General features: G+C 47.9%; 1 protein-coding gene across 50 annotated transcripts in view; it reads right to left on the bottom strand.

The window, feature by feature from the left end:
* The window catches only part of PRRC2B (proline rich coiled-coil 2B), an 85,062-nt gene that overhangs the window by 56,536 nt on the left and 1,441 nt on the right, over positions 1–27,085 (bottom strand). For 37 of the 50 annotated variants that reach the window (XR_014083264.1, XR_014083263.1, XR_014083262.1 and 34 more), the window contains exon 2: positions 420–589. Coding sequence is in view for 37 of the 50 variants with exons in the window: in XM_081594615.1 (XP_081450741.1) it covers positions 420–534 (115 nt within the window). In the remaining 13 variants the exon portion in view is untranslated. The remainder of the gene's footprint in view (positions 1–419; positions 590–27,085) is intronic. The other 13 variants (XM_081594616.1, XM_081594614.1, XM_081594627.1 and 10 more) reach the window with 1 other exon arrangement.

Consider the following 27,085-nt stretch of genomic DNA (forward strand, 5'->3'; position numbering starts at 1 on the left):
GCAGGGCCCCTGACATTCAAAAGATTCTCAGGGGGTGTGGACAGAATCAACAGGCAATTTTCCCACCAAGTTCTGGAATAGCAGAACCACGAAAGCTAAAAAGGGTAACTCTAGTGCAAATTAAATTCCATTCTACCCATCGGGTCAAAATAGCCAGAGCTTCAACAAGACAAGACAGATGAGGAAATAATCCTGCTACAGCAGTCAGGATAGTCCAGGGTCTGAAATAGGACATCACATAGAAGTAGAGGGCAATGGGCTCCCCAAGAACTACGGGGGTGACTCCATGGTCCCAGAAGACTGGCTTGTGTGGACCACATCTGTCTGACCAGACAGGGAACCCTAGGTTTTCCTGGTCCTAGACCCAACCGTCTCACCTAAGGGAAAGCATAGGGCACTGGGTCCCCGCCTGCTCTTACCTGAGGATCTGATTGAATCTACTGATTTTCCTTTATACTTGTCAAACAGGCTGAGAGTCGAATACTTGCTTTTCCCATCCTTGCCCTTGGTTATTTGCCCCAAACGATCGGACATTGCGATGAAATGTCATCTAGTAAGGAAATTTTTCTCGGCACCGCTCCCGATCTGCCTTTGAAATGGGGGGAAAAAAAAAGTGTTAATCCACCAGAACCTCTGATCCAGTGAACTGAATCCTTAGGGATCGTGGATCTCCTTGAAGATGTGAAGAAAGCTTTGGACTCTGTCCCTAGAAAGATGCCCTTCCCACGCACAGACAGCCTTTCTCACATCTAAAGAACATCTTGTAGACACCACCCCACCTCCAACGACAGGGACTCTCCCTGCCTGAAAATCAGCTGCACCCTCTCCCTCACCAGCCACAATGAGATGTAAATTTCACACGTCAGGCCTCTGAATCAAGGACAGCTCCTCAAGGTGGAAAAACAAAGGCTCATCCCCCTGTGAGCTCAACAATGTAACATCACAAATAACGCCTTCCTCATGGAAAGCTGTCCATTCCCAGGATGAGCAAAACCAAACCAGAGGGAAGTGCACAGCCAGGAAATCACCTGAAGCAGCTGGTATGGGCACTTTTCAAACCAAAGAACCAGCACCCACAGGGAAACACCTGTTCAGGCACCAAGAGCAGGGCTCTCTGAGGCATAGACAGGAGAGACAGCAGGACCCCGGGGAGAGGAGCCCCTGTGGGCAGTACTGTCCACGCCTGCCCTCCACTGGGAAGAAATCTTGAAAGGCCAGCCAAGGAAGCAGCGTCTCCCGAGTGCCACCTTCTTTCTACCTTTCCGCCGGCTCCTCCAGGAGCACCTTCCTCATTCACTTTGGCATTCATCAATTTAAACACCAGTGAGGCCACGTGCCAGGCACTGAGGACCAGCAGTTCCAGTGCTTTCATTCTAAGCTCACCCTTGGCTTTAGGTTCTAAATTTGATCGTGGGAGAAAAACTTGTACAAGTGACTGTTACTTCCCACTGGAATTAACATATGGGAAAAAAGCTAAAGCATCAATTTAGACCTACTGATAAAATGTTTTCAGTGACAAAAGGGAAGTGAAAACATCCCTGACTCGCAACAGGAACCTGGCGTAGCCGCTGCAGGAAGGTCTGTCGTTTCACCCTGTTCTGAAGCCACCTCGGCCAGAGGAGCACGCCCCGTGAGCTGGGGCACCTGTCCTTTCATTCACAGCACATGAAGCGCGATACTCAAGCCCTGCCAGTCCCTGTCTCGGGTGCAGGAACAGATATGCATGCCATCTGTATCTGGAAACACTCCAGCACCTCGATGGACACCCCAGGGTGAGCATCCTGAGCTGTATACGATGTGCGGGGGTCACTACCCAGGGGTCACCCTCCTTCACGCAAGTACCCCTTTCCTCCCCCCAGGGTTTCAGCCACTCAGGTGCAGTGTAGGATGGTTCAGTTACTAAGTCGTGTCTGACTCTTAGGACCCCATGAACTGTAGCCCGCCAGGCTCTTCTGTCCACGGGATTCTCCAGGCAAGAATACTGGAGTGGGTTGCTGTTTCCTCCTCCAGAGGATCTTCCCAACCCAGGGATGGAACCCACATCTCCTCCACTGGCAGGCAGGTGGGTTCTTACCACTGAGTCACCAGGACAGAGCCACCCAGGGTGGGTACTTAACTCCCTTCCTCACTCAGAGCCCGGTTTAGGCAGCCACAGCCGGCCAGGAAGAGACCCCCATGCAGCACAGCACTCAGGCCCCAGGACTCAGGCCCCAGGACGCCAACAGCATGACACTGGCCAGAAGAGCAGGCTCCCTGAAGGAGCAGCGAGAACCTCAAGCGCTCACCAAGACGACCCATCAGAATGCTCCACGCAGCTCCCTCCCCGGTGCCTGCCCACATGCCAGGGGGCTACAGACACACCCTCTATCTTTAAATCCTCGCCCCCAAAGCTGCACACAGGGAGTCTCTGCCACAGTCAGAACTGGTAATAACCTCCCCAGGCTGCTTCCCAACGCTGGGCTTTAAGGCCCTGCAGGAAAGAGACTGGATCTTGTCCCATGTCAGAATGACCAATAATTAATAGGCTTTCAAACAGAAAACCACCTGAAATTCTCCATTAAGACTAGATGAGATCTAATTTTCAGATGTTTCTGTCAGACAGAAGAAACAATAGAAAAGTTCACTAGGGTAGGAACATGAACCCCTCCCAATACACTCATGTGCACGCACGCATCGCACTATTAACAAGAGCCCTTGAAAACTGCCCCCAAGGTGACAGCCATAGGCAGCCCCAGCCTGCAGGGTTCAGTCCAAAACATGGGTTGGCAAAATACTAGTCAGGCCCCAGTCAAGGGCTCATTCTGTAAGGCCCTCAAGGTAAAGATGATTCCCCCCACCACATTTTCACACTTGTTTTTAAAAAACAAAGAATATGCAACAGCACATGTGGTTGGGTCTAAAAGGAAAAGCCCTGAACATGGGAAATAGATGGGCACCCCTGAGGAGGCCCTACAGCTCCAGCAGGGGTCCAAGCAGGGCCCCCGCAAAGTGGGAGTGGCCCAGGCAGAGGGGTGGAGTCTTTTATTTTTATTCATCAGTAGCAGACTACTCCACCGAGGACTATGAGCACTCTCCACAAACTCCGTGGCCTGCTGAGTTACGGAAGTGTGGATGCCCTAATTCCCAGAACCCGTGAGTATGTTACCTTCCCAGGCAACAGGGACTTTGCAGGTGTGATTAAATTGAGGATCCTGAAATGGACAGATTATCCTGGATTATCCGGGTGGGCTTAATGTAATCACAAGGGTCTTAGAGAGGGAGGCAGGAGGGTCAGAGTCTGGGTGGTTAACAGGAGCACAGGCTGGAGTAAGGCTCTTTAAAGCTGGAAGAGGACTAAGAGCAGAGGGGTGCAGGCCGCCTGGAGAAGCCGGACAGGCCAGGAAAGCCCCCAGGAGGAACGCAGCCCTGCCGCAGCTCTGATTTCAGCCCAGCAGCATCACTGCAGGCTTCCAACATCCAGAACCAGGGGAGAACGTGTCTGTTTTGTTTTCAGCCACTGGAGTTTTATGGTCATCAGTCACAGCAACAACAGAAAACTAATATATTCATTCATTCAACACGTCTTTACTAGGCAGGCACTGTCGTGTGTTCAAGCCCTGAGCTGGGCCTGGGACACAACCTCCGCCCCACATCCAGCCTACAGGGAGACGGTTCTCACCCGCAGTCACACAGCTGGATTAATAAGAAGCATGTTCCAGAATGTCTCACTTTAGTACAGTCGTGGGAAACGCTAAGTCACAGCCGCACCTCAGCTGCCCCTGAACCTACAAACACTTCTGAACAAAGCCAGGGGTGCCTCCCTCCCAGCCACACGATTTGCAGGACTACAGATGCAGCATCATCCATTTAAATCCAGATACACTATTCCTTACTGAATTAAAAAACAAACCAACAAAGACAAGTGAAATAAAAATTATTCATCAGACATTCTGGGCAATCAAAACAATTAAGACTTGAACTATCACATAAACTGACAATCCCACTTCTGGGAATTTATGCAAAGAATATGAAAATACTAATTTGAAAAGATGTATGTACCCCAATGTTCATCACAGCATTATTTACAATAGCCAAAAGGATGAATGAATAAAGAAGTTGTGATACATATACACAATGAAATACTACTCAGCCATTTAAAAAGACAAAACTTTGCCATTTGTGACAACAAGGATGAACCTTGAGGGTATTATGCTAAGTGAAATACGTCAGATGTAGAAAGACAAATATTTTATGATTTCAACTCACAGGTGGAATATAAAAATCAAACCAACAAACAAAAAATAAATGAAGAACCAAAGCAAACAAAAACACACAGATACAGAAAACAGTGGTGAGCAGAAAGGGAGGGACAGGGAGACGAAGAAATCACAAAGAGGATTATCTGTATGATAACGGATGCAAACTCAATTCTTTGTGGTGAGCATGCTCTGGGGCACAAGAAATAGAAACACCAAGTTGTACAGATAAAACATACAATGTTATAAACCAGTGTTACTGCGAAAAACATACAATGTTATAAACCAGTGTTACCGCGATAAAAAGTAAATCTTAAGAAGTAAGTATTCCTTTGTCCAAACTTCCACCAGTTCACTGACACAAGCAGATCTCCCTGATTCTGCACTGCCTGGGCCCAGGGGCAGACGTCAGAGTGCACACAGGTCAAAGTGGACACATAGCACTCAGTGGGTCTCCTGGTGACACCATGCCACTCAGAACTAACCAGTCCCCACACTCACCCCCAAGAAGCACTAGGGAACCAGAGCCTGACCACAACCCTACTCTTGGCATCCTGGAAAAAAATTAGGGAAAAATCTGAGCCAATGGGAGCTAAGAAATGTTAATCTGTCAACAACTGCTGTTTGAATTGCGTCCTCTAAATAAACTCAACCCCTCAGCAAATGCTAAAGCACCTACTATGTTTAGGGAATATGCTTTCTACTCCTTTTGACAAAAGCCCCTCAGTGAAACCAAGACGGGAACGCGCTGGACTAACACCTGCTCTAAACCCACAGGCGCACTTTTTGGAAGGCCCTTCTCCCACTTTTTAACCAAGTTATGCACTTGAGAATACTACTGGCTGCTCTAGACCTCAGTTTTCCCACACAGACTGAGGGACCATGGCCAGATTTCACAAATGCCAACGGGTTCTAAAATCAAACATACCCAATGTTAATAACCCACGGCCATGGAATTACATGGTTTATTGTCAAAGCAGCGTCTCACCACACATTGGGACTGGATTCTGCATTCCTACAGAAATCTGGGGTGCTAATAGGCAATGCGACTGAGTCACCATCGCTATGGAAACAGCCCCATGGGGGAGGGGGCCTGATACTTGTTCACCACAAGGCTCCACATAAGAGTGCACAGATGGACGTCCTTCGGGCCCAATTCTCCCTTCCAGCAGGGCGGGCCAATTACATACAGCCAGCCTGGGGAAACTGCAAGAGGCCGCATAGGGCCCACAGAGCAACAGCTACCGGTATTTACCTGGCCCTTTACAAAGCAAGGTTACAGACACCAGCCTCGGGGCATGCAAGGGTTCTTTTAAGCCAGACTTCACTGAGCAAGGGTTTCCCTGGTGGCTCAGAGGGCAAAGTGTCTGCCTGCAATGCGGGAGACCCAGGTTCGATCCCTAGGTAGGGAAGATCCCCTGGAGAAGGAAATGGCAACCCACTCCAGTACTCTTGCCTGGAAAATCCCGTGGACGGAGGAGCCAGGTAGGCTACAGTCCACGGGGTCGCAAAGAGTCGGACACGACTGAGCGACTTCACTTCACTTCACTTCACTTCACTGAGCAAACACCAAATACAAATAAAAGCATTCTGGTTTCCCCACCAGCACGCAGGTATCCATCGCCTCCAAGAATCAGGATCATGTCTAGGGCCCAGCTCTGCCCCACCTGCGTCTCTGGCTGCTCTGCCTACCCTTTGGGTTTTCACAAACATCAGGCCCAGAATACTGTTAGTATGGCTTTACCCAGCTTACAACTATCTGCTGAGTTTCTGGTCTGTCAATACACACACAAAGATTACACAAGGGCTCAACTAGCCTGTCAGATGGCAGAAACGTGCAGGCAAACATGTGGGTGCGGCTCGTGAAGCTGGGAGGCGAGAGAACATGCTTCTGGGTGGGTCAGGGGCATGTCCCTTCAGCCTGGCTCGATGGGGACGAACCAGTGGAGACTCCAGGCTCTGTGGGCGGCACAGAGCAAGCCTGGAGCACAGCCAGGGCTCTCGCTCTGCACGCGCCCCCTTTTGTAGGCAGCAGAATTCTTTTCTGGGGTGTTGCTTTTTTTTTCTAAACAAGATCTAATACATATCCCCAGTACTCCATCTACAGCAACTACAAAACAAGGGATCCCATCCTGCCCTCCTGCTGGAAGCCCTCCCCACCACCCAGCACCCCCAGGCCCTGCCTGGGTCCCTGGGCATTCTCACCTAGAAAGAGACAAAAATCACCCAAAATCCGTGTGAAGACAACTTTAGGGGAATGAAGAAAAGGACATCTTAAATCCAGGTCTGCCTGTTTTGACAACTTTCCTTAAAGTGCCGAGAGGCCAGGCTCTACAGGAACAAAGGAACCAGCAAGAACAACAAGAACAAAGGCAACTTAGTCCAGGCCCCGCCCCTCCAGACAGTAGTCCCAGTCGTCAGGTCACCAGAAGACGCCTGCTCTCCTCCACCAGAGGGAGGACCTCCCAGCTTATAAAGAGCCATTTCCGAGTAACAGGATTCATTTCACTTCCACTTGGGTACCAGCCAGCAGCAGATGCCCGCCCAGCTGGGGACTCCCCCGGGTAGCACTCAGGGCGAGCTGGGCACCCATTGACACTTACTGCTCTCCATGCTCAGAAGACACTACAGTCATCAGCCTGCTTTACAGAGAAGGACACTACATTACGGTCAGGACAGAGGAGTAAACCGTCCAGGGTCACAGGCCACTGAGTGCTGGGGCAGGCCGGGAGCCCGGGCGGGGACACCTGGCTGCAGACTCCCTGCCCAAGGACCCCGACTCCAGGCTGCTGGGGCTTGGCCTGGGGGGGAGCGACTGCCGTGGCTCGGACACGTGGCAACCCTGGCTCAAAGGGTGCCTCCTGAACAACTGCACAGATGACGGGACTGGACAAGGTGCTTAAAAACAAAACATTTTCTACACCCCAATGCTGCCAACCAACAACAGCCAGGTTTACATCAGGGCAAACCCAGGCTTTTCACAGGTCTCCCTGAGTCTGGCAATATTTGGGCAAATCATCTGCTTTCCTAAGCAGTCCTCAATCCTGAGGACACCTGGAGCCAGCACCATGTGGCTCTCTCCTCCAGTCACCAACACTGAAGGACCCACTGCATGCTCAGAGCAGAGGGGTCCCTGGGGAAGACCCACGAGCCACAAAAACAGTGTGTTCAGCCTAAGTGCCACAGCCACAAGGCACAAGTAGAAGCCCCCAACCTGGGGTGAGGAGAAAAGAAGGAAAGATCCCACTGCCACACAGAACACACCAAAAAGCATGAACCATTCAGGAATGGAAGCGGCAAGCAGGGCTGGATAAACAGGTCAGGAAACAAGGAGGTCTGGAAAGGACATGGTCACCCGACAGTATGCTTGTCCAGTCTCAGTCAGAACATAAAGAGCCATCACCACACAATCCAGGATGAGATGAATAAACAATCCCATCCTTCTCCAACACGTCAGTGTCTGCAGAAAAGGAATGTTAACACAGAGTGGGTGCCAACCACCGAGTTCAAGCTCTCAGATGTGTGCTGCCCACTCCATAGCAAACGAGGGGTCACTCAGCACCGGGCGTGTGGAGGCAACAAAGACCCCAAGCCCACCCTCCAGAGCAGGCTTCACAGTGCCTTCCGTGGAGGGCCAGACTGAGCATCTCCTTCACACGTCAACCACCCTGCCCTGCACGGCTGCAACCAGACAACAGAAAGCAGCAGAGCTGGGCTCCAGCAAAACTCCATTCACCAAAACAGGAAGGGGGTCGGAGTTGGGGGCTGCAGCCAGCTGACCCCTAGTCTAACGGGAGAAGTAGATATGGAAATGGACTCAACAAAAAGGGGTTCACATACACCCCAGGATGGGGTGGGGAGTGGGGAACCCCATCTGGGTTTACAGGGGAGCTTCTGCTGTCTCACCCAGCAATAGCACACCAACTCCACACCTCCAGCTTTCAGTGGCTCCCTGCAGGGCCCCAGTCAGAAAATCAGGCTGGTCTGCCGGAAGCAGGGGACCCCCTCTAACACACATCTCCAGGTCCTAACAGGCAAGAGCAGGCCTACCTGCAAAGCTGGAGCTTGGGCCCAGTCATTCCACCTGCAGGACCCCAGGCAGGTGAGGTTTCTGCAGGACAGGCGTCAGGCGTGACTGCAGAACACAGCACAAACCTCTCCAGGGAAGGAGAACAAGGAAAATAAAGGCCTGAGGGAACAACAAAGGGGTGGGAAGGATGCGAGGCGAGGGATTCGAAGAGGGCCACACCCCCAGGAGACAGCACACTTAGGAAGCTACAGCAGTTAAAAATAAAGGCAATAAGGGCGAAAGCCCCTGCTGCAGGGACTAGAGCCCTTCCCTACCCCCACTTCCCTGGCACACTTTGGGGTCTGCAAGCCCCGCCCCCGCTTCCCTGAACCCCGTCCAGCCCTAACCACCCCCCACCAGAACCAAACCAGGTCAGGGGCACCTGCTCAGACAACTTCAACCTCATCTCAATGCCTGCAGGAGGGTCAAATCCAGGGCCAACAGGCGACCCCACACCCCTGCCACTCTCATCCCCACCCCACCCTCGCCGCTCTTCTCTCTCCAAACTCAGGTCAGCATGTCACCTCCACGCTGGCCAGTTTCCCTGTGGATTTACTGAGATGAACACCCTGCTACATACCTCACAGGTCCGGCATCAGGAATGAATGAATGAAGAACACAACACAAGCGATCCAGGGCTTTTCCCACAGGTCAGGCCCCAGGCTCAGCACCACCATTGGCCCTGCAACACTACTTAATCTTCCAACTTCTCTGCGACCAGTGACGCCTCCAGCTTCCTGCCTACCTCCAGGCTCCAGGGACCTGACCCCTCTCTGCAGTCTCACAGCCTACGGACCCTGACGGCAGAGAGCAGACCTTCAAACCAAGACCGAAAATTCACAGGGGTTCAGGATCTGCCTGTGGACACCTTTAATTAATTCTTAGGTGACACAGATGTGCTTTAATGCTCAGAAAACCCTTGAGATCAACACTCCACTGCAACCACATTTTGAAAAGCACTGAACTGCCCCGATTTCACGGCATCCCACGTGAGGGCAGTAAGAGGGGTATTCAAGGCAACCACATGCTGGGGTGAGGACAGACTTGAGGTGGACAGCACTGGTCCTACTCATTCATTCACCCCTAACATGTTTTAGTAACAAGGAATATATGCTCAATACAGAAAAACCGTAAAGCTTAAAAAACAAAATGAAAAATGATCACGTGTCAACCAGGTCCCAGTCACACTGCTGGACCTCTTTACCAGCACAAGTCACTAGAGCGCAGGGGCCACCAGGCTGTGATGCTAATTGTCTGCCTCCTGCTACTCGTTCTGTTTGTTTCCTATTTCAAGAGTTCTGCAACGAAAGTCAAAAACTACTATCTAAATTCTAAACAGATCTTTGTTTAAAAAAATTATGAAAACAATTTTAAGGAAAGCTTAAGAGAATACTGCAGACAAGCTGAGCACAAGCACTGGAGGCCGCTGTCCCAGCCAGCCATGCCTGTCACTCTCCCCCGCTGCCCTGATGCAGCCAGTGGCGACTGTGTTTACACCCAAAGCCCATGCTGTAGGAATGACATCACCCGAAGCAGCTGGAGTCTGGGCATTGGAAGTGGGAGGAATAACTGACAGGAAGTGCTTTTCTTTAGCCCAGGAGACAGCTTGCCTTCCAAACTTCCCAAACCCCAGGACCTCACAGATCCACTGCTGAAAACAGAAGACAGTAGAGAGAGAGAGAGACTGGCTCTATCACCCACCAGGGAACAGCCACTGCTGCCGCAAGGGCTCTGGGGGCAAGCCCTCCCCACAAGGACCAATTCCCTCCAGCAGGCAGCAACTCTCTCCACACAGATCGCCAGGACAGAAGGAGCCTGTGAGCCCAAAGCCCACCGTGGGGACAGAAGATCTACTTGGAAGGCTGTTGAGGAGACTAGAGATAGTGGTCCCAAGGTGTGATGGAGACCTCCGTGGCAGAGAAATCCACCAATAGACCTGGTCACTCCCCTACCCCACCCCCACTGCACCTTCAGACTCTCTCACTTCTCAAGACAGCAGAGACAGCTTTGTAAGGACATGGTGCCAAAGGACCAGACATCCCAACCCACCCTTTTTTCAGGGCCTCACAAACCTCTACAGCCACAACTGCAAACGGCAGCTCTAGATGTCCTGAAGCTAAGAGACAACCACCACTGATCACATGGAAAAAAGCAGCTGAGTGGTGTCATCGACAAACACACACACACAATTACACATACGCACGTAAACATGACTGTATACCTATCTACATGTGCACACACATCCCAGAAATGACCCTTCATTCAATTTCACTTGATTCACAGAAACTCTTTAAAAAGCAGGGGTGTTCTGGCTAAACATGGCAGAAGGACCACAGGCATTTATGGTTCATCCTTCCAAAACCCTCTAAAATGACAACAGCAAAGAGAATCCAAAAGACAGGGACAACTTCAGCAAAGAACAGCAATGAGTAGTAACAAACTTAGGTGATTCAAGGATCCTAGAAACTGAGGACTCCAGAGAGCTCAGGAAATCCTAGGAGCAGGGGGTGCCCTGTAGACTGCAGGGCTGGGGTGGGAGTGGGGAGTGGGAGAGAGGATGTCAGAGTGGGGAGCACTTGCAGAAAGGCTGTATGTACAACAGCCAGCCTCCCACGTGCCCTCTCTCTTCCCCCTCCCCTCTGGATAAATGAAGAGAAGTCTAGACATGAGCACACCAGGGTCAAAGAGGGTAGTGGGAGTGAAGAAAGGAGCTAAAAAAAAGAGGCTAAGTGAAAACCTGAGGAGCAACCCCTGAGGGCCTGAGACTCCCTCTGCTGCTGGCCTCACAGGAGAGAGGCAGACAAACAAGACTGCCTCCCTGGAGGTCTCCACACTCCTGGCAAAGAAGGGGTCTTCTCTCGAAAACGTAAGCTCTTGGGGGATCAAGAATAAAAGGATGGCTTCTCACTCACCCACCCCACCAAGAGCTCCCTCTGACCCACCCACCAGGTTTCCCAATCAGCTGTGTTCATCTGAGATCTCAACTGAAAGACAGAAACCAAATAAACAGACAAAAGAACCTGGAGGAAACAGACAAAGGCCCAGGAACCAAAGTTGTTTTTTTTTTAATTAATGTCCTGAGGAAATTAAGAGAAGATGCTGCATGCAACAAAAACAGGATTTTTTTTTCTCTTAAGAGGCAATCAGAAAACAGGAAAAAGCCCAAGGAAGAATTAAAGACATGACAGCCAAAACCCCATAATGTCAGGTTAATCATGAGACAAGCACCAGACAAATCACAACTAGGAACATTCTACAAAATATCTCCTCAAAACTCTCAAGGTCACTGGAGACAAGGAAAATCTGGTAATTATCACAATCTAAAAGAACCTAAACGTGACAACTAAATGTTGTATCCTAGAAGAGAAAAAGGACATTAGGCAAAAATCAAGGAAATGTGAATAAAACAGACTTCAATGTATAAATACCGGTGTTAAGTAGCCAGGACAAATGGACCATAATAATGGAAGATCTTTTTAAGAGAAACTGGGAGCAGAATATACAGAATCTCCAACTTTTCTATAAATCCAAACTATTCTTACAAAGTTTTAACTTTCATGTCAGTAGAAGAAATGCAAGACAAAGGATCTCCCAGAAAAATTAACAAAGGGGATACATGAATACTAGTCTCTATTCCTACCCCAAATTAGATTAGTCCAAGGGTCTGAATTTAACTAATATTTCCAGAAACACAAGAGGAGGGAAATTATAAAATAAGAATTACACGAAAAATCCCCAGAGCTGAAGTATACAAGACTGCAAGGATCTGCCAAGTGCTCAGAGAAATGGATGTAAAAAGAACACAAGATACAACGGGAAATTTCAATACATTAGGGATAAAGACAAGAACCCCAAAGCTGCCAAAAGCCAACCATCACCCGCAAAAAAGGTCCCAGGGAGGAACAATGGGAATGGCAGTGAGTCCTCATGAGCCAGTGACTTGAGTCTCATGAGCATCATTAACCCTCCTACCCAGGTAACCGAGCCAAGTGTGGGGATGGAAGGACGTTTTCAACTCACACAAGGCCACAAAACATTTACGTTCTTAGAAGGTTGCAGAGAAAGATGCTCTAGTGAACAAGAAGCAAATAAATGCACTAGCCATTCCTGCCTGGAAGCCAGTTCTCCATCCTTCCTTTCTAGAGGAAGTGACCTAGTCCTCCCCCAGGTAGACAAGAGACCTGGGAGACTGGTCCATACCCAGCTGGGCGAGGGGCACGCCTGGTCTAAGGGAAAAACCCAGCCCCCTTGCTAGTGACCCACCTGGTTCCTTAGGGACACCCCACCCAGGGCCAACACCCAGAACCTGCCCACCTCTGGAGTTCTACTTACTTGAGCCAATAAATGTCCTTATTGTTTAAGACAACTTAAGATAGTTTCTGTTACTTGATGCTCATATTCCCCAACTGATGATATACACAGGATGCAAGAAACAAGGGATCCAGCACAAAGGGACAAGACCCAGAGGGACCACCACCCAAGGCCCAAGATGGCAGCTGCACTACAGCAAGAGAGGACCAGCCCTGATGAGAGCAGGGCAGGGGTCCCCAGGGCAGACAGAACTGACAGATTTTCTAATGCATCTGGGCAATTACAAAACAGTATGTGTTGCATTTTACTGGAGCATTTGTAATCAAATGCTCCAGAAGATAGGAAGTTTAAAGTAAACTTCAATTTATAAATCTTTCCTATTCTGGTGGTGCTTTCTGTATCCTATTTAAAGAATTTTATCTTCTCCAAGATCATAAAGCTAATTCTCCTGTCTTATTCTAGAAGGTGTTTTCTCTTTCATGTTTAGCTCTGTAATCTACCTAAAACTAATCTTGGATATGATTTTGGGTAGAAAAATCCTCCCCCCACTCCCTATACAGAGACTCCAACTTTCCCAGTACTTTTTAATTTTATTATGTTTTAAAAAAAATTTTGACCGCACCATGGCATGTGGAACCTTAGTTCCCCAACCAGGGTTTGAACCCACGCCCCCTGCATTAGAAAGCTGAGCCTTAACCCCTGGACCACTGAGGAAGTCCCCTCCCAATACTTTTGAAAAGGCCACCTTTCCCATCTGTCATGTGGCACCTTTGTCACAAATTAAGTGACTATTAATGCACAGGCTGTTTCAAGATCAGTTCTATTCTATCCATCTATTTGTCTATCCTTCTGCCAACACTGCAATCCCTTACTTACTGTAGTTCTTACCAAGTCCTCACATCTAGTACTGTGTTGTTCAGTACATCAGCTGTGTTCTTCGAGGATGCTTTGATTATCCTTGGCCTTTGATTTTCATATAAATTTCAGAAATCGGTATGGAATTGGAGTGACACGGAATCGGGAGACCGGTGGACGAATGCTGCAGAGTGTGGAGGGGACACTGCTCCCGCCCCGCAGCGGGCATGCCAACTGCCAGCATCTCTGAAAACAGGCAGCCGTCCACTCGAGTCGAGCGAGTGCCTCCCCTGTGACCTGGCAGTTCCACTCTTAGGTATGAACCCAAGAAAACACATACTCACACGCATGGAAGATGTGTCAGGGTGTTAATGGCAGCCAGCACTATTCGGAATAGCTCAAAATGGAAACAAGCTAAAAAATCTATCACTACTAGAATCAACAAATACTATATTCACATGAAAGTGAAAGTGAAGTCACTCAGTCTCGTCCGACTCTTTGCGACCCCATGGACTGTAGTCTACCAGGCTCCTCCATCCATGGGATTTTCCAGGCCAGAGAACTGGAGTGGGTTGCCATTTCCTTCTCCAAGGGATCTTCCCGAGCCAGGGATCAAACCCAGGTCTTCTGCAGTGCAGGCAGACGCTTTACTGTCTGAGCCACCAGGGAAGCCACTATATTCACATAACAGAATACTATTTAACAATGAGAAGGAATAGACAGATGGTAACTAGGCTTACCGCGGTGATCATTTTGAAATGTGGAAAAATACTGAATCACTACGCTGTGTACCAAGAACCAATATAGTGCTGTGGGTCAATTAAACAAAGTACCAGTAATTAAGTAACTAAGTAACTATAACTCACTTACAGAAAAAGAGAACAGATATGTGCCTACCAGAGGGGAGTGGAGAGGGAAAGGATGAAGGTGGTCAAAAGGTACAAATTTCCAGTCACAAGATAAGTAAGTACCAGGGATGCAATGTACAACACATAAACATAATTAACACTACTGTATGTTATATATGAAAATCTGTTAGTAAATCCTAGGAGTTCTCATCAGGAAGAAAAAAAGTTTTTTCTATTTCTTTAATTTTGTTATCTGTATGAGATGATGTTCGCTAAACTTACTGTGGTAATCATTTCACAGTGTATGAAAGTCAAATCACTATCCTATACACCTTGTCAATTATATCTCAATAAAACTGGAAAAAAGATAAATAAGAAGGAATAAACTCACACACAACTACACGGGTGAAAGTCACAAATATATGTAACAACACTGATGAAAGAAGCCATATACAAAAGCAGAATGAAAAGAGTCACTTTTACATGAGTAGGAAGTACACTCCACAATGAAAATACAACTGTCATGAACCTATATTTATATATAATTTAAAAGTGAAAAAAATCACTATAAGTAGAGAACTTTGGAAAACACAGAAATCTCTACACCTTGGTCTTAAGTAAGATTTGATCTAAAGCCCACTCAAAACAGAAACTAATAAATCATGTGAAAAGGTACATCAGCAAACATGTTCAAAAAGTTACTCTATATGTGTGACTTTAAGGAAAACCCCAAATCCTGAAAAAGCAAAAATCTCTGACCACAGTGCAATAAAACAAGATGTAATGAAAGCAGAAGTAAAAATAACACTATCAGTTGGAAAACCTAAAACTCCCTCTTAAAAAACTTTTGACTCAAAGGGGAATTCAAAACCCTAGTTGCAGAAAACCTAGAAAATAGCACAGACGGAAAAAAGAACACCACACATGTAACAAAGACAAATTTGTACTCAGAGGAAATTTTATCATCTAAAAACTTAAAATTCCTAACAGAAAAGAATGAAATTAAGCATCTGATAAGAAGTCAGAAAAAAGACACAACTGAATGCCAAGGCAAGCAGAAACAATTAACAAAGAAAACAGCCAAAAGTAACTTAACGAGCACATTTGAATAAAGCTGAAACTTAAAACAAGAGTTCTTTGGAACAAAAGATAAAATAGTCACTTAGAGAAAAGTATTTGTACCCTCAATTACAGACAAGACACCAAAGCTTAGGGAGGTTAAATGACTGGCCCAAGGTCACTAGCTTCAGGTTAGGGCACAGCAAAACCTGAACTTGAACCCAGCCAAGTCTGACATCCAGGCACTGCTCCAGGAGTGCTGGGCACTGGAGAAACTCCTGCTACTGCGATTACAGGGTCCATGCTGACCACCAAGGGGCCCTGAGGTCCAGAATAAAATGCCCACAGTTCTCCCAGGCTCTGTCCATACCCCTGGGGCCATGTTGACTGTGCAGGGAGAGTCTGGCCCAGGGTGGAGTGGGGTCTGAGCAGGCACAGCATCAGGTAAAGAACCCCACTCTTAATTTAGGGCCCAACAGGCCCCCGGTGTGCGCCGGCTCCAGGCTCCTCACCCACTGGGGTCTGCCTTGCATCTCCCCGAGCACAGCATTTGCTCAGTGGTTCCAGTGACCATCGTCATCATTGCTGATCAACTTAAAACTCTTACACAGCTCCTTCCTTCACGAGCAGTGGGGTCAGTCCCTGTCCACCTAGCTCAGTGGGACACTGGCTTGAGCTGAAGCCTGAGAAGGACTCAGCTAGAAATCCACTTGCAATCTGCAGAAAGCTACTGGCCTATCTCACCTTTTCAACATGCAGTTAACTTAGCAAGTAAAAAAAATTTTTTAAATAAAAAACTTAAGGCAATTTCAACATACAGCCAGGAACGGACAGCTGGACAGATGTGCCACACAAAGGTCTCCCTGCCCAGGGTCAAAACTTACCAAGGACATGGCAAATAAAAGAAACACAGGACACATAAGCTCTATTTCCGTTTCTCCTTCCTTTTCCGCCTCCAAATAACGGCGAATTATCAAGTGAGAACCACTCTGCAAATGCCATCGAAATCTATATTCTATATTGTAAAATCTGATTTAGTAGAGAAGTTGGAGATGGCATTTGTATTGGATTGTTCCTTTTAACCAGAGCAACAGAGCAATTTCTGAGGACCAGTGATACACAAAACAGACATGACTGAATTGGTTGGATTCCTGTGACCCCCATCAGGGCCCCAGAACCAGGAGGTGAGGCACTTGGGGCGAGTGTGATCAAAACTCAGAGCCTGGATGATGCTCTTGCCAGGAAAGAGCCAGTAAGGCACCAGTCCCCACCAACCCAGGGGTCTGGCCCATAGGTATGTGTCTTCATTTGAATTTATATGGGTTACCTCTGTAATTAGTTATCTCTGCTAACTAACAAGTATTTCTAATACACATTCAGTGTAACAAATTCAAAAGACCCTAAAATACGCAAAACAAGTCAATCCAACTCAAAAGGTAACAATGTGAACTTGGAGGATGCTATGTACAGCTATCAGCAGTTTGTGGTCTTGGATTTTTATTCTACAGATGAAGGTTGTTACTGTATCATGCAGAAACTTGGTTCTTTTATTAATACACTGTGGTCATTTTTTTTTTCAAGGAAACACATACCACTCTGAGGCTCTTTTTAATGCCTGCCTAGTATTTCACTGAATATTTGTGCCAAATTTATTTACCCACGCTCTCCAGACAGACGTGTAACTTATTTCCAACAGTATCCTGTGACAAATAATGCTACAGCCAACATCCTGCTACATGTAACTTTACACGTGGGCCAATACTTCTGTACTGTCTGACATTTCTACGAAGCCTATTTTTAGTCTGTGCCCAAAGAACCGCAGGGCAGACAGAGGTGAGGAAGGAGAGGAGAACTGTCCAGAGAAACCAGCAGTGCTCAGACCCCAGACTTCTATAATTAGGTTCATCACACGGGAAGCCCTCCGGAAGCTCATGCCCAGTCTTCCTCAGGCAGCCCTCCTCCACTCACTGCCCTCCCCAGCTTCAGGCTGCATGCGGCCCCAGAGGAGGCTTGTTAGCAAAAAAGCATTCCACCTGGAGGGCAACACCTCCCTCTAATCCGAGCGGGGAATTACTCCACCAGGCTGGCAGAATAGTAATTACAGCTGTGCAGAGGATCCTGCCAACAGCCTGGGGTGGCCGTCCTCACTGTCGCCCCCTTAGATGACGACGTGGAGGCTGAGAGGTGAAGGACCAGGCCAAGGTCACACCACGCCCTCTCTCATTCTATCATGCCCATTCAGAGCTAAGCCACGTGCAGCAGGGTGTTTGCTGTGACAGAGATGGTTCATCAATAACTAACCACCCCAAGCTACTCCTCTTTGAAGAAAATAAAATCCCAATATACTGAAGGCAGGGCTCCCCTGGTGGCTCAGATGGTAAAGAATCTGCCTGCAATGCAGGAGACCCCGGGTTTGATCCCTGGGTCGGGAAGATCCTCTGAAGAAGGGAATGGCTACCCACTCCAGTATTCTTGCCTGGAGAATTCCATGGACAGAGGAGCCTGGTGGGCTACATTCCATGGGGTCTCAGAAGAGTCAGACACAACAGAGTGACTAACACACACACATACTGAAGGCAGAGGGCTAAAAGGGCTTGGTTGGTTTCAATGCTCTCCGACAAATTCCAAAGGTCTATAGCCTGAGAATCCATATGCCATTTACTCTCCAAGCCACAGACTCCAGAGGAAACCCAGGACGGTGATAGTCCCGGGCCACCAATCAGGCAAGACCAGGTCTGAAAAGGAAGAACCCCCAAAAGGAAGGCCAAGTGTTGCCCAGAGGCTTTCAGGAGGATGCCAGTCTGTCTTTTTGGCACTGGAGAAGAGGAGCCATGTGCCCGCACGCACGCAGGCTGACTGTACTCACAGGTTATTAATGAGAAACGGCTCTTACGGGACCAGCACCCTCCGGACAGAGCTCTCTGCTCTCACAGCTCCCAGTCCTGCCCACTCCACCCTCGCCCCATCCCCCAACTATCACAGACTGTGCTGCCCCTTCCCGACAAGGCCACGCCACCAAGCGCACGCCCACCTTGTCCCCGCTCCGCGGACTCCCCACGCCAACACCTTATCACTCGCCTGAAGCTCTGTGGAGAGCAGCATCTGGCGAACCCTATTCTCTGCTGCTGCTACACGCCGCGAGGATTCACCCAGGTGGACAGAGAATGACCAGGGCCCTTTCTAGACAGGAAAGGACCGAAGTGACAGTGCTGGGGAACCACATACAGGATGTCTTAAGTATATAAACATAAAGGTTGGTTCCTATCTCCTGTTTCCCGCTGGTCACGTCAGGGTAAGAACTCACACGTGGTTAAAACATTCCCATTACTAGAAAACGAAATTATTTAAGACAGCACTCATCTCTCAAACTGAGAGAGAGCAACTGCAAGGAATGACTTATTTTCTACTCTGTGTACTTTCTGGAGTGTTTGGGGTTTGGGTAACAGGCCTGTCCTGTCATTGCATTACATTCTTTTAGTGTTTAGGTAAACTGAGCTGTGAGAATCCTTGGTGGCTTGGTCAGTAAGGAATCTGCCTGCAATGCAGGAGACCCAGGATTGACCCCTGGGTGGGAAAGATCCCCTAGAGAAGGAAATGGCAACCCACTCCAGTATTCTTGTGGGGATAATCCCATGGACAGAGGAGCCTGGCAGGCTACAGTCCATGGGGTCGCAAGGGTCGGACACGACTGAGCGACTAAACCACCACCACCAAACCTAGCAGTGCAGAATCAGCATGGTGTCCTGTTTCTGAGCTGACCCAGCAACACCGGGAGGCAGGTTCCCTCCCCTCTGGGCAGACAGAGAAACAGAAACAGAGGCTCACATATGGAAACAGGGGTGAAGGAGGTCTGTTTAAGGTCCAAAAGGTCTGTCTGCCTGACACCATGAACTTTAACAAACCTCGTTTTTATTCTTTTCAAGACATTTACCTAAAACTCTCCAAGAAAAGAACAAACTCAGTGAAGGGCAGCAGGCAGTGATCAGATGCTCCTGTTGGGGATGTTTACCTTGGAGAGAGTGGACAGTAGGAAGAGCGCCAATGCCCCAAGGGGAGGCCCTTGGTTACATTGTCTGAGCTCCTGCAGGTGAGGGCAGGGGCTGTGAGACTTGGGTTTAAATCTTCAGCACAGGGCTGAGCACACAATTAGAAACCTCAACCTCTAGCAAACAAAAGAGCCCCAAGCGTATAAGCCTGCCTGCTCCAAACCCCCAGGCCCTAGCTAGTGGTGGATCCAGGAACCATTAATAGCTACTGTTTACTGAGTGCCTGCCCACCTGTGCCAGGCACCTTAGAAACACTTCAGCGTAGGACCCACTGAATCCTCCCCCAATGCCAGGAGGCAGGTGTCACTGTGACATTTTGCAGACAAAGAAAACAGAGACTCCAGAAGATTAAATCATCTTAATCACCCAGCTCACAAGTGGAAGAACCTGGATATGAAGGCAGCTGACCAAAGCCAAGGGCTACTCTCCCTCAGGAAAAGGAATCTGATGGATTCTCTCCAGGTTTCAACTAACGGATTCTCTCCAGGTTTCAACTAACAATAAGCGTAAGGGCCGGTGCTCTGTATTCCCTATGGCACCCCGCCCTGGGCACTCATCTCCCAGAGCACCTGGCCTGATGAAATCCCACCCAGGCATTTCCAGGGGCTTCATTTCCATAGTCACTTCACCCACTAGGTGTGAGCTCCTAGAATAGCCAGGCGGGGAAGTGGGGGCCAGAGGCCAAGTGGATGAGTAAAGAACTGGGAGCAAGAGAGCACAGGCCTCCAGATAAACCCCTCCCACACAGTCAGATGCATCAACAGTAGCAAGACCACCGAGGGCTGTAATGCGGGCCTCAGAAACCTCCGGAAGGGCTACTGTGAGAACTCCAAATGGGGGAGGTCTCTGAATGCACAAAGGCTAGAAGAAAACATCTGTGCCAAGTACCAGGACTTTAACTGAAAAGGAAAATCAAAGTAAACCTGGCTACCTGTGCCTCTCCCCACCTCGCCCCCACCAGCCCCCCACTGGCCTCATCTAAGCAGATGCCCAGGCACCTGCACTGGGAGTCCTCGGGGAATGCCATCTCTGCTGTGCCTGTCAATGCCAACCAAAGCTGAGATCCTACACCAGACCACAGGAAACCTTCAACAGTCACTGCTTTCAATTTGGGAAACACGCGCGCCCAAAATGACCCCAAACGATGATTCATTTAGAAAAGCCCCCAGTTCAGAAACACCCACACTCATATACTACTTTATGTAAATTGGCACAAAATTTTTTGAAAAAGAGTTTAACAGAACTCTTATCGAAATGCTACTCAATGGGAAGACCCCACACTACAGGAACATACTCTCAAGTGCTATCACATACAAATTATATGTTTGTGAAGACAAATTTGACTGAATTTCACCAAAACTGTATTATCCAAAAATTAGCAATAGCCCAATGTCCACCAATAGGAAACAGGGTAAATCATGTGAATCCACAGATCCTTCTCTGTAGTCGCTAAAATAAATGATGTAATCCGTCTACACAGGTGTCATGGAGCACACCAAGACATTAAGTGAGGGGCAGCCTGCTGTAGGTCTACACACACACACACACACACACACACACACACACACACACGACATTCAGTGAGGGGCAGCCTGCTGTAGGTCTACACACACACACACACAAGGGGGAATGGATAATGTGCATAATTTTTCTTCCCTGCTAGGAATCACAAAAAAAAACCTTCAAACAACGGTCTCCTTTCAGAAAGACTGGAGAAGAACCCTTATTTTTCAATATAGATTTAATTTTCCTAAGTACTTTCTAAAACAAGTCAACTGGGACTATCTGGGCCAAGGTTAAGGTTAAGACCTATTTTTGTTTTCTTCTTCCATACACATGCATATTAAAAAAAAAAACTTATAAATATTTTTAAAACATTAACAGTATGATAGATCTGTATATATTAGTCTGGGGAAAAAAAGCTCGTGATTAAGTTTGAAAATGAAGAAAAGAACAGCACGAGCCCATCTTTGCTCTTTAGTATGAGAAGGATAAACACACTGAACCATAAATGACGCCTGGTGCCTTGGAATCTAAAGAGAAGAGCATTCATTTTTCTACACATACTTTTTTTTCCCCAGTAAGTATATTTTTGCAATTAATTTTATATCAGAAAGAATTCCACTTTATGCTTCAGGGCAGTGTTCCACTCTCCCCAACTATTTCTGAACACTCAGCCCATTCAGTCCCACGGACAGGTTGGCCCTCCCAGACCAGCCTGTGTGTTCTGTACGCCCTGGAACAGAGCAGTTCTTTAACTGGATGTAAACAACACCTGCCAAAAAAAGCTCTAAAGAAACAAAGGAACCGTGGAGAGAGTGCTGGAGGTGACCTCCTTTTTCCAGTTGGTGCGGCAGTGAGATCCACCCCCCAATTCCACACAGAGATGAGCTCAAAGCACGTTGGGAAAATCAGCTCAAGGCCTGGAGCTGAAGTCCTACCTGCCCCCTGCCCGCCCCCGCAGAGCACTCTCACCACATCCACATTTGAAGGGCCTAGCGCTCTGGAAAGCAAGCTGACTCACTAGCTTTCTTCTGCAGCCCAGGCGTTTCAACTTAGAAACACATTTTTAATACTCCAGGGCTCCCTATTTTCAAGAGGTGCTACTTCAAGTTGGCTACGTTCTCCAGAAGGCCTTCCCTGACCGCCTGAACCCAGGCCGAGCTGGGCTCAACTTCTCACCCGTGTACGGATAGAGAGCCGTCTGTGTGAGACGCAGAGCACCAGGACGCGGGAAGCAAAGAATCCGCTTCATGTGACATGCATTCCACTGGTGCATAAGGGCGAGTCAGAAAACAAAACAAAAATGTTGGGCAGTTCCCAAGGCAGTCCAGTGGTTAGGACTTTGCACTACCACTGCAGGGGGCCCAGGATGGATCCCTAGTGGGAAAACTAAGATCCTGCATGCAGGGCAGCACAGAAACAAACAAATAAACAACAACAACAAAAATCAAAATATTTCTAAGTTGTAGGCCATCTACGGACAAAGGGATAAACAAAATGCAGTTGCTGTATGTATAATATAGATTGCTGCTGCTGCTGCTTAGTCGTGTTCAACTCTGTGTGAGCCCGCCAGGCTCTTCTGTTCATGGGATTCTCCAGGCACTCGGACTGGAGTGGGTTGCCATGCCCTCCTCCAGGGGATCTTCCCGACCCAGGGATCAAACCCAGGTCCCTGCAGATTCTTTTACAGCTGAGCCACCAGGGAAGCCTGTAAGAGACTACTTTCAGCCTTAAAAAGGAATGGAATTCAGACACATGCCACAACAACACAGATAGATGAACCTTGAAAAACTATGCTAAGTAAAAGAAGCCATTCACCAAAGGACAAATATTGGATAATTCCACTTATCTGAGGGACCCAGACTAATCAAACTCATAGAGACAGAAAGTAAAATGCAAGTTGCCAGGGCCTGAGGCAGGGGGAATGGCTGGTGGGGAGGGGGCATGTTAATCAGTGCAGAGTTTCAAGAGTTTCAATTTACAGAGACGATCAAGTTCTGGAGACAGACAGTGGCTGCACAACACTGGGCACGTACGTAATGCCACTAGACTGCACACTTAAAAATGGTTAAAATGGTAAATCTTATGTCATTTGTATTCCACAATAATGTTTTTTTAAAAAATCAAAAACAAAAAAACCCCTGTATTTAAAGTTGTGAAAAGAAAAGCAAGAGGAAAAAAGCAAACTGAAAAGCAGCAAGGGCTAGGGAAGAATCACGGAGGGTGATGATGGAGACGGGCTGAGTGGCTGGGAAGGCCTCTCTAAGGAGGTGCCGGCTCCCCCCACTGGACACGAGCTCCTGAGGAACATGAGCGGGGCATCCACATCTAAGTCCCAGAACAGTAAATGTCTAAATCAAGGCCTTTGTCCACACCCAAGCCAGGAAACAGACCCCAACTCCACTCATCAAAGGGCTTCGCCAGGACTGAGACACCCAGAACTCAGTGGTCCAAGAAGGAAGCTGCCTTGTGACCGAGGCTGGACATAGAGGTGGCCAAGGGCTGCAGGAGATACTGGTGCTGAGCCAAAGCAGGAGCCAGCACACCCTCCAACTGGGAATTCCACCTACAGGAAACAGCAATGTGGACACAAGGCTTACAATGCAGGGATGCTCCCTAAAGTCTTGTTTGTAACAACAAAAAATGGGTAACAATCTAATAATGGAGGATTAAGTACATCATGACATACCCATGTAACAGCAATTACACAATTATTAAAAAATTGTGTCTTCAATAACTCAGGGAAACATACTGTAACATTAAGAGGATCTATAATCCCTGAATAGTGTATATAGCAGTATTTTCTGATTTTGAATAAAACATATAATCAAAGGAAAGAAATACATGAGTCTTAATGTAGCTATCTCTGGATGGTGAAGTTACAGGTGATTTGTGTTTTTATTTTTGTCTTTATTCTTTTCAGTATTTTGCAGTCCCCCACCCCACCCATCAGGGAAAATGTTGCTTTTGGGAGAAGAGTACTTAAAGGACCTTGCACCATGCCTGGCCAAAGTCCGGCAGTGACTTCTAAAAGCAACACAAACTGTTTCTGCATTACCACAAGGAGGAAAAGGCTGGCAGCTTTCTTGAAAGGAGGAAGGATACAGAGCAGAGGTACAAAACCAGTTGCAGAAGTGGGAGCGGAAGGAAGTCACCTGGGAGAATGTGAAGGACTGCCAGCAACTCAAGATAGACCACGTTCTGCCCACAGACACCTCCCACCTGCCCAGCTTCACAAGCCAACACCCTCACAGAAGCAACCCAGCCCTGAGCTCAGGCCACACAGAAAACCACCACCACCAAAAAAAAAAAATCAAGCACAGCTAAAAACAAGCCCAACCAAGACTTTTGGCTCAACTCAGGAAGGCAGGCCTCCCTCCCAGAGCAGATTCCCACGTGCCACCCACAGAAGCTCGGCGACATCACCTACAGCAAAGCCCAGGTCCTCCTGTTCCCAGGGGAGGATGCCAGTCCAAATGGCACCTTGTTCACCCAAAAGCCTGTCTACCTAAACAATTTTAGTCCATCAGAAAGCTCACCATCTCCCACCATTCTCTCATCTCCAGCACCACAGGCCATGCCTTTTCTTTTTTTGTTTTACTTTATTTTTTGGTTGTGCCACAAGGCACGTGGGATCTTAGTTCCCTGACCAGGAATCAAACCCGCACCCCCTTCTGTTGGAAGCACAGAGTTCTAGTGGTCTTAACCACTAGACCACCAGAGAAGTCCTTTTCTTTTTTTAATTATAGTTGATTCACAATACATGTTTCAGGTGTACAGCAAAATGATCTAGTTACACATATTTTTCTTTTTCAGATTATTTTCCCTTATACAGTATTACAAGATACTCAATAGAGTCCTGTGATATACCTCGTTGCCTTTTTTTTTCCACTGAATTTTATAGTTGATTTACAATACTGAGTTCTAGGTGTAAAGGAAAATGACTTGGTTATATGTAGATATATTTTCCAAACTATGCCTTTATTTCTTTGTTCAAAGGACAAATCCAAGGTTCCCAAGACTGTACAAGCCCCAGAAAAAAATCTTAAGAAAGAAATCAAGCTATGACTGGAAATGAAGCCAGTCTAGTTTGCCCTAACTAAAATATGAAATTCAGGACACAAACCCCAACATCTCTGTTAGAAATTTTCTTTTTCACAGGGAAATGCACTGCTTTAAAATCTAGTGTAGACAGGCCCTATTTAACACCTGCCCACCCATAACAAGATACACACCTTTGACAAAAGAGAAGCCTCATTATCAAATTTAGAAATACATGAACTAGCCCAACTGGCCTATTCTGGTTTGAAATAGAAACAAATAAAGAAATGAGCAATCTTAAAGCCATAGAATAAGAAGACATACAGCCAGCATACAGCCATTAGCAACATGAGTCAGTACTTTGTGCAATGCAAAAAAAAAAAAGCAAGAAAGAAAACTTGAAAGCACAATAAAATAATCCTTCAGGGAAAAAAAAAAAAAGAACTGAAATTTAAAAGGGAGTGGGGGATGGGCCAACCAAAAGGCATAACAAAAATCCCTGGGCCAGGCTCCAGGCAACTAGACCGGGCAGAAACTAGTTCTGACTTGCCATTCCTGAAATTCCTCTCTCCCAAGGTTTTCCGGCTCTTCCTTCCCCAGACTCTCTTTTTACCCATTTGGGCTTGAAGGAGACTGAAGAGGACCCAGAATGCTTAAGGAGAGACAAGCACCCACAACTGGCTGAAACAGGCCTCTCCACCGTGCACACAGCATTAAGGAGCCAGTCACAGCTGAAATTCACAGGTAAATAAAAAGGTTGTGGAAGGGGCAGTGAATTCATCACATCACCACCCAGCTAACCTCCACACTGCTGGGCCAGACTGAAATCAGACAGAAAGGATGGGCCAAGAGGCAGGAAGCAGGGAAAATTGAAAGGATGACTTGACCCACTAGAACGTCTCAGTCACACAGCCAGGAGGCCAGAAGGTTCCAAGGAGGTTAAACACACATGCATGCACACAGAGAGAACAAAACAAAACCAAGGTGGCTGTGGGAATGCCAAAGTGAACTGAAACAAATGCCCCACTGACTGCAGAACCACCTTACGTTCAAGCAGAGCCTCCAGGGCCCTTTACAAACAAGCTATAGGTTTGGTCCAGAAGTAACTTGGGTCTCAGCCCTCACCCATGGCCAAGACTGGAGTCGGTCTCTCTGAACTAGCCTCTGTCCTTCCTATGGTCTCCCATAAAGAGCACAAACCTCAGACTTGGCTGAGTAGCCTAGCTCTTTTGGCCTTTCTGGTGCTACCAGGCAAGATCAAAACACAGGCTGCGGACAGAATTTGGAGTGGTTCCATCCACCAAATTGACAGGAGCAAAAGATCAGGAATTAGAAAGACACCAGAAAACCAGGTAACCAACAAAAACATACATACGTACATTTTCATCACCGTCCCACAGATGGAAGTGCTTTGCTGCAAATAGTACGTGAGGCTCCCAAGAGCCCCAACAGATATCCAAGGCAAGGCGTAATTATTCCCATTTTACAGATGCAGGAGCTGAGGCTGAGACTTGCGTAAGCTAACCCAAAGAGGACCAGAATCCAGGCTCCAAGGGACACGTGTCCAAGCAAATGTTTATTTGCCATTCCCGATGGAAAGCAGTTACCCTCAAGAGGCAGGACTCCCTGGGCCTCTGCTTGTTGTCCTGAAGCCTCAAGCATCTCATGTTTTCTGCTGTGCCTTAAACCCAGTTGCGGGAACAGCCTCAGAAAGGGCCGGCATCCCGACCCCAGGGCAGAAACTCACCACCACACAGCCCCGGCTGATGGAGTTCCTGAGGGCTCCAGAGCCTGCTCTTCTCCATCCTGGTCTCCCCGCTGAGCCCCAGTGCTGAACAAGCAAGAGCCCAGTGATGTTCTGTGCCTTGCAGTCCTCCCTGGCCATGCCTCAGCCCAGCACCTGTGGCATCTACCTGACCACTCAGCACAAAGGGTGGCACCACAAGTGGCTCAGCTTCCATCCTAGGACTTGATGGCAGGTGTACAAACAGCCACAGGAGAAACCACCATTAAGCACCAACTGTGTGCCAGGCCTTATGAGGAAGAGGATGCAATGTCCCTACACATGTCAACGACGGCTCTGGGAATCTGAGCTGTTTGACACAAGCAGGGCTTGCA

Source organism: Giraffa tippelskirchi, chromosome 4 (assembly GCF_054371585.1).
Source record: "Giraffa tippelskirchi isolate mGirTip1 chromosome 4, T2T-mGirTip1v1.2.pri, whole genome shotgun sequence".
NCBI lineage: Eukaryota > Metazoa > Chordata > Mammalia > Artiodactyla > Giraffidae > Giraffa > Giraffa tippelskirchi.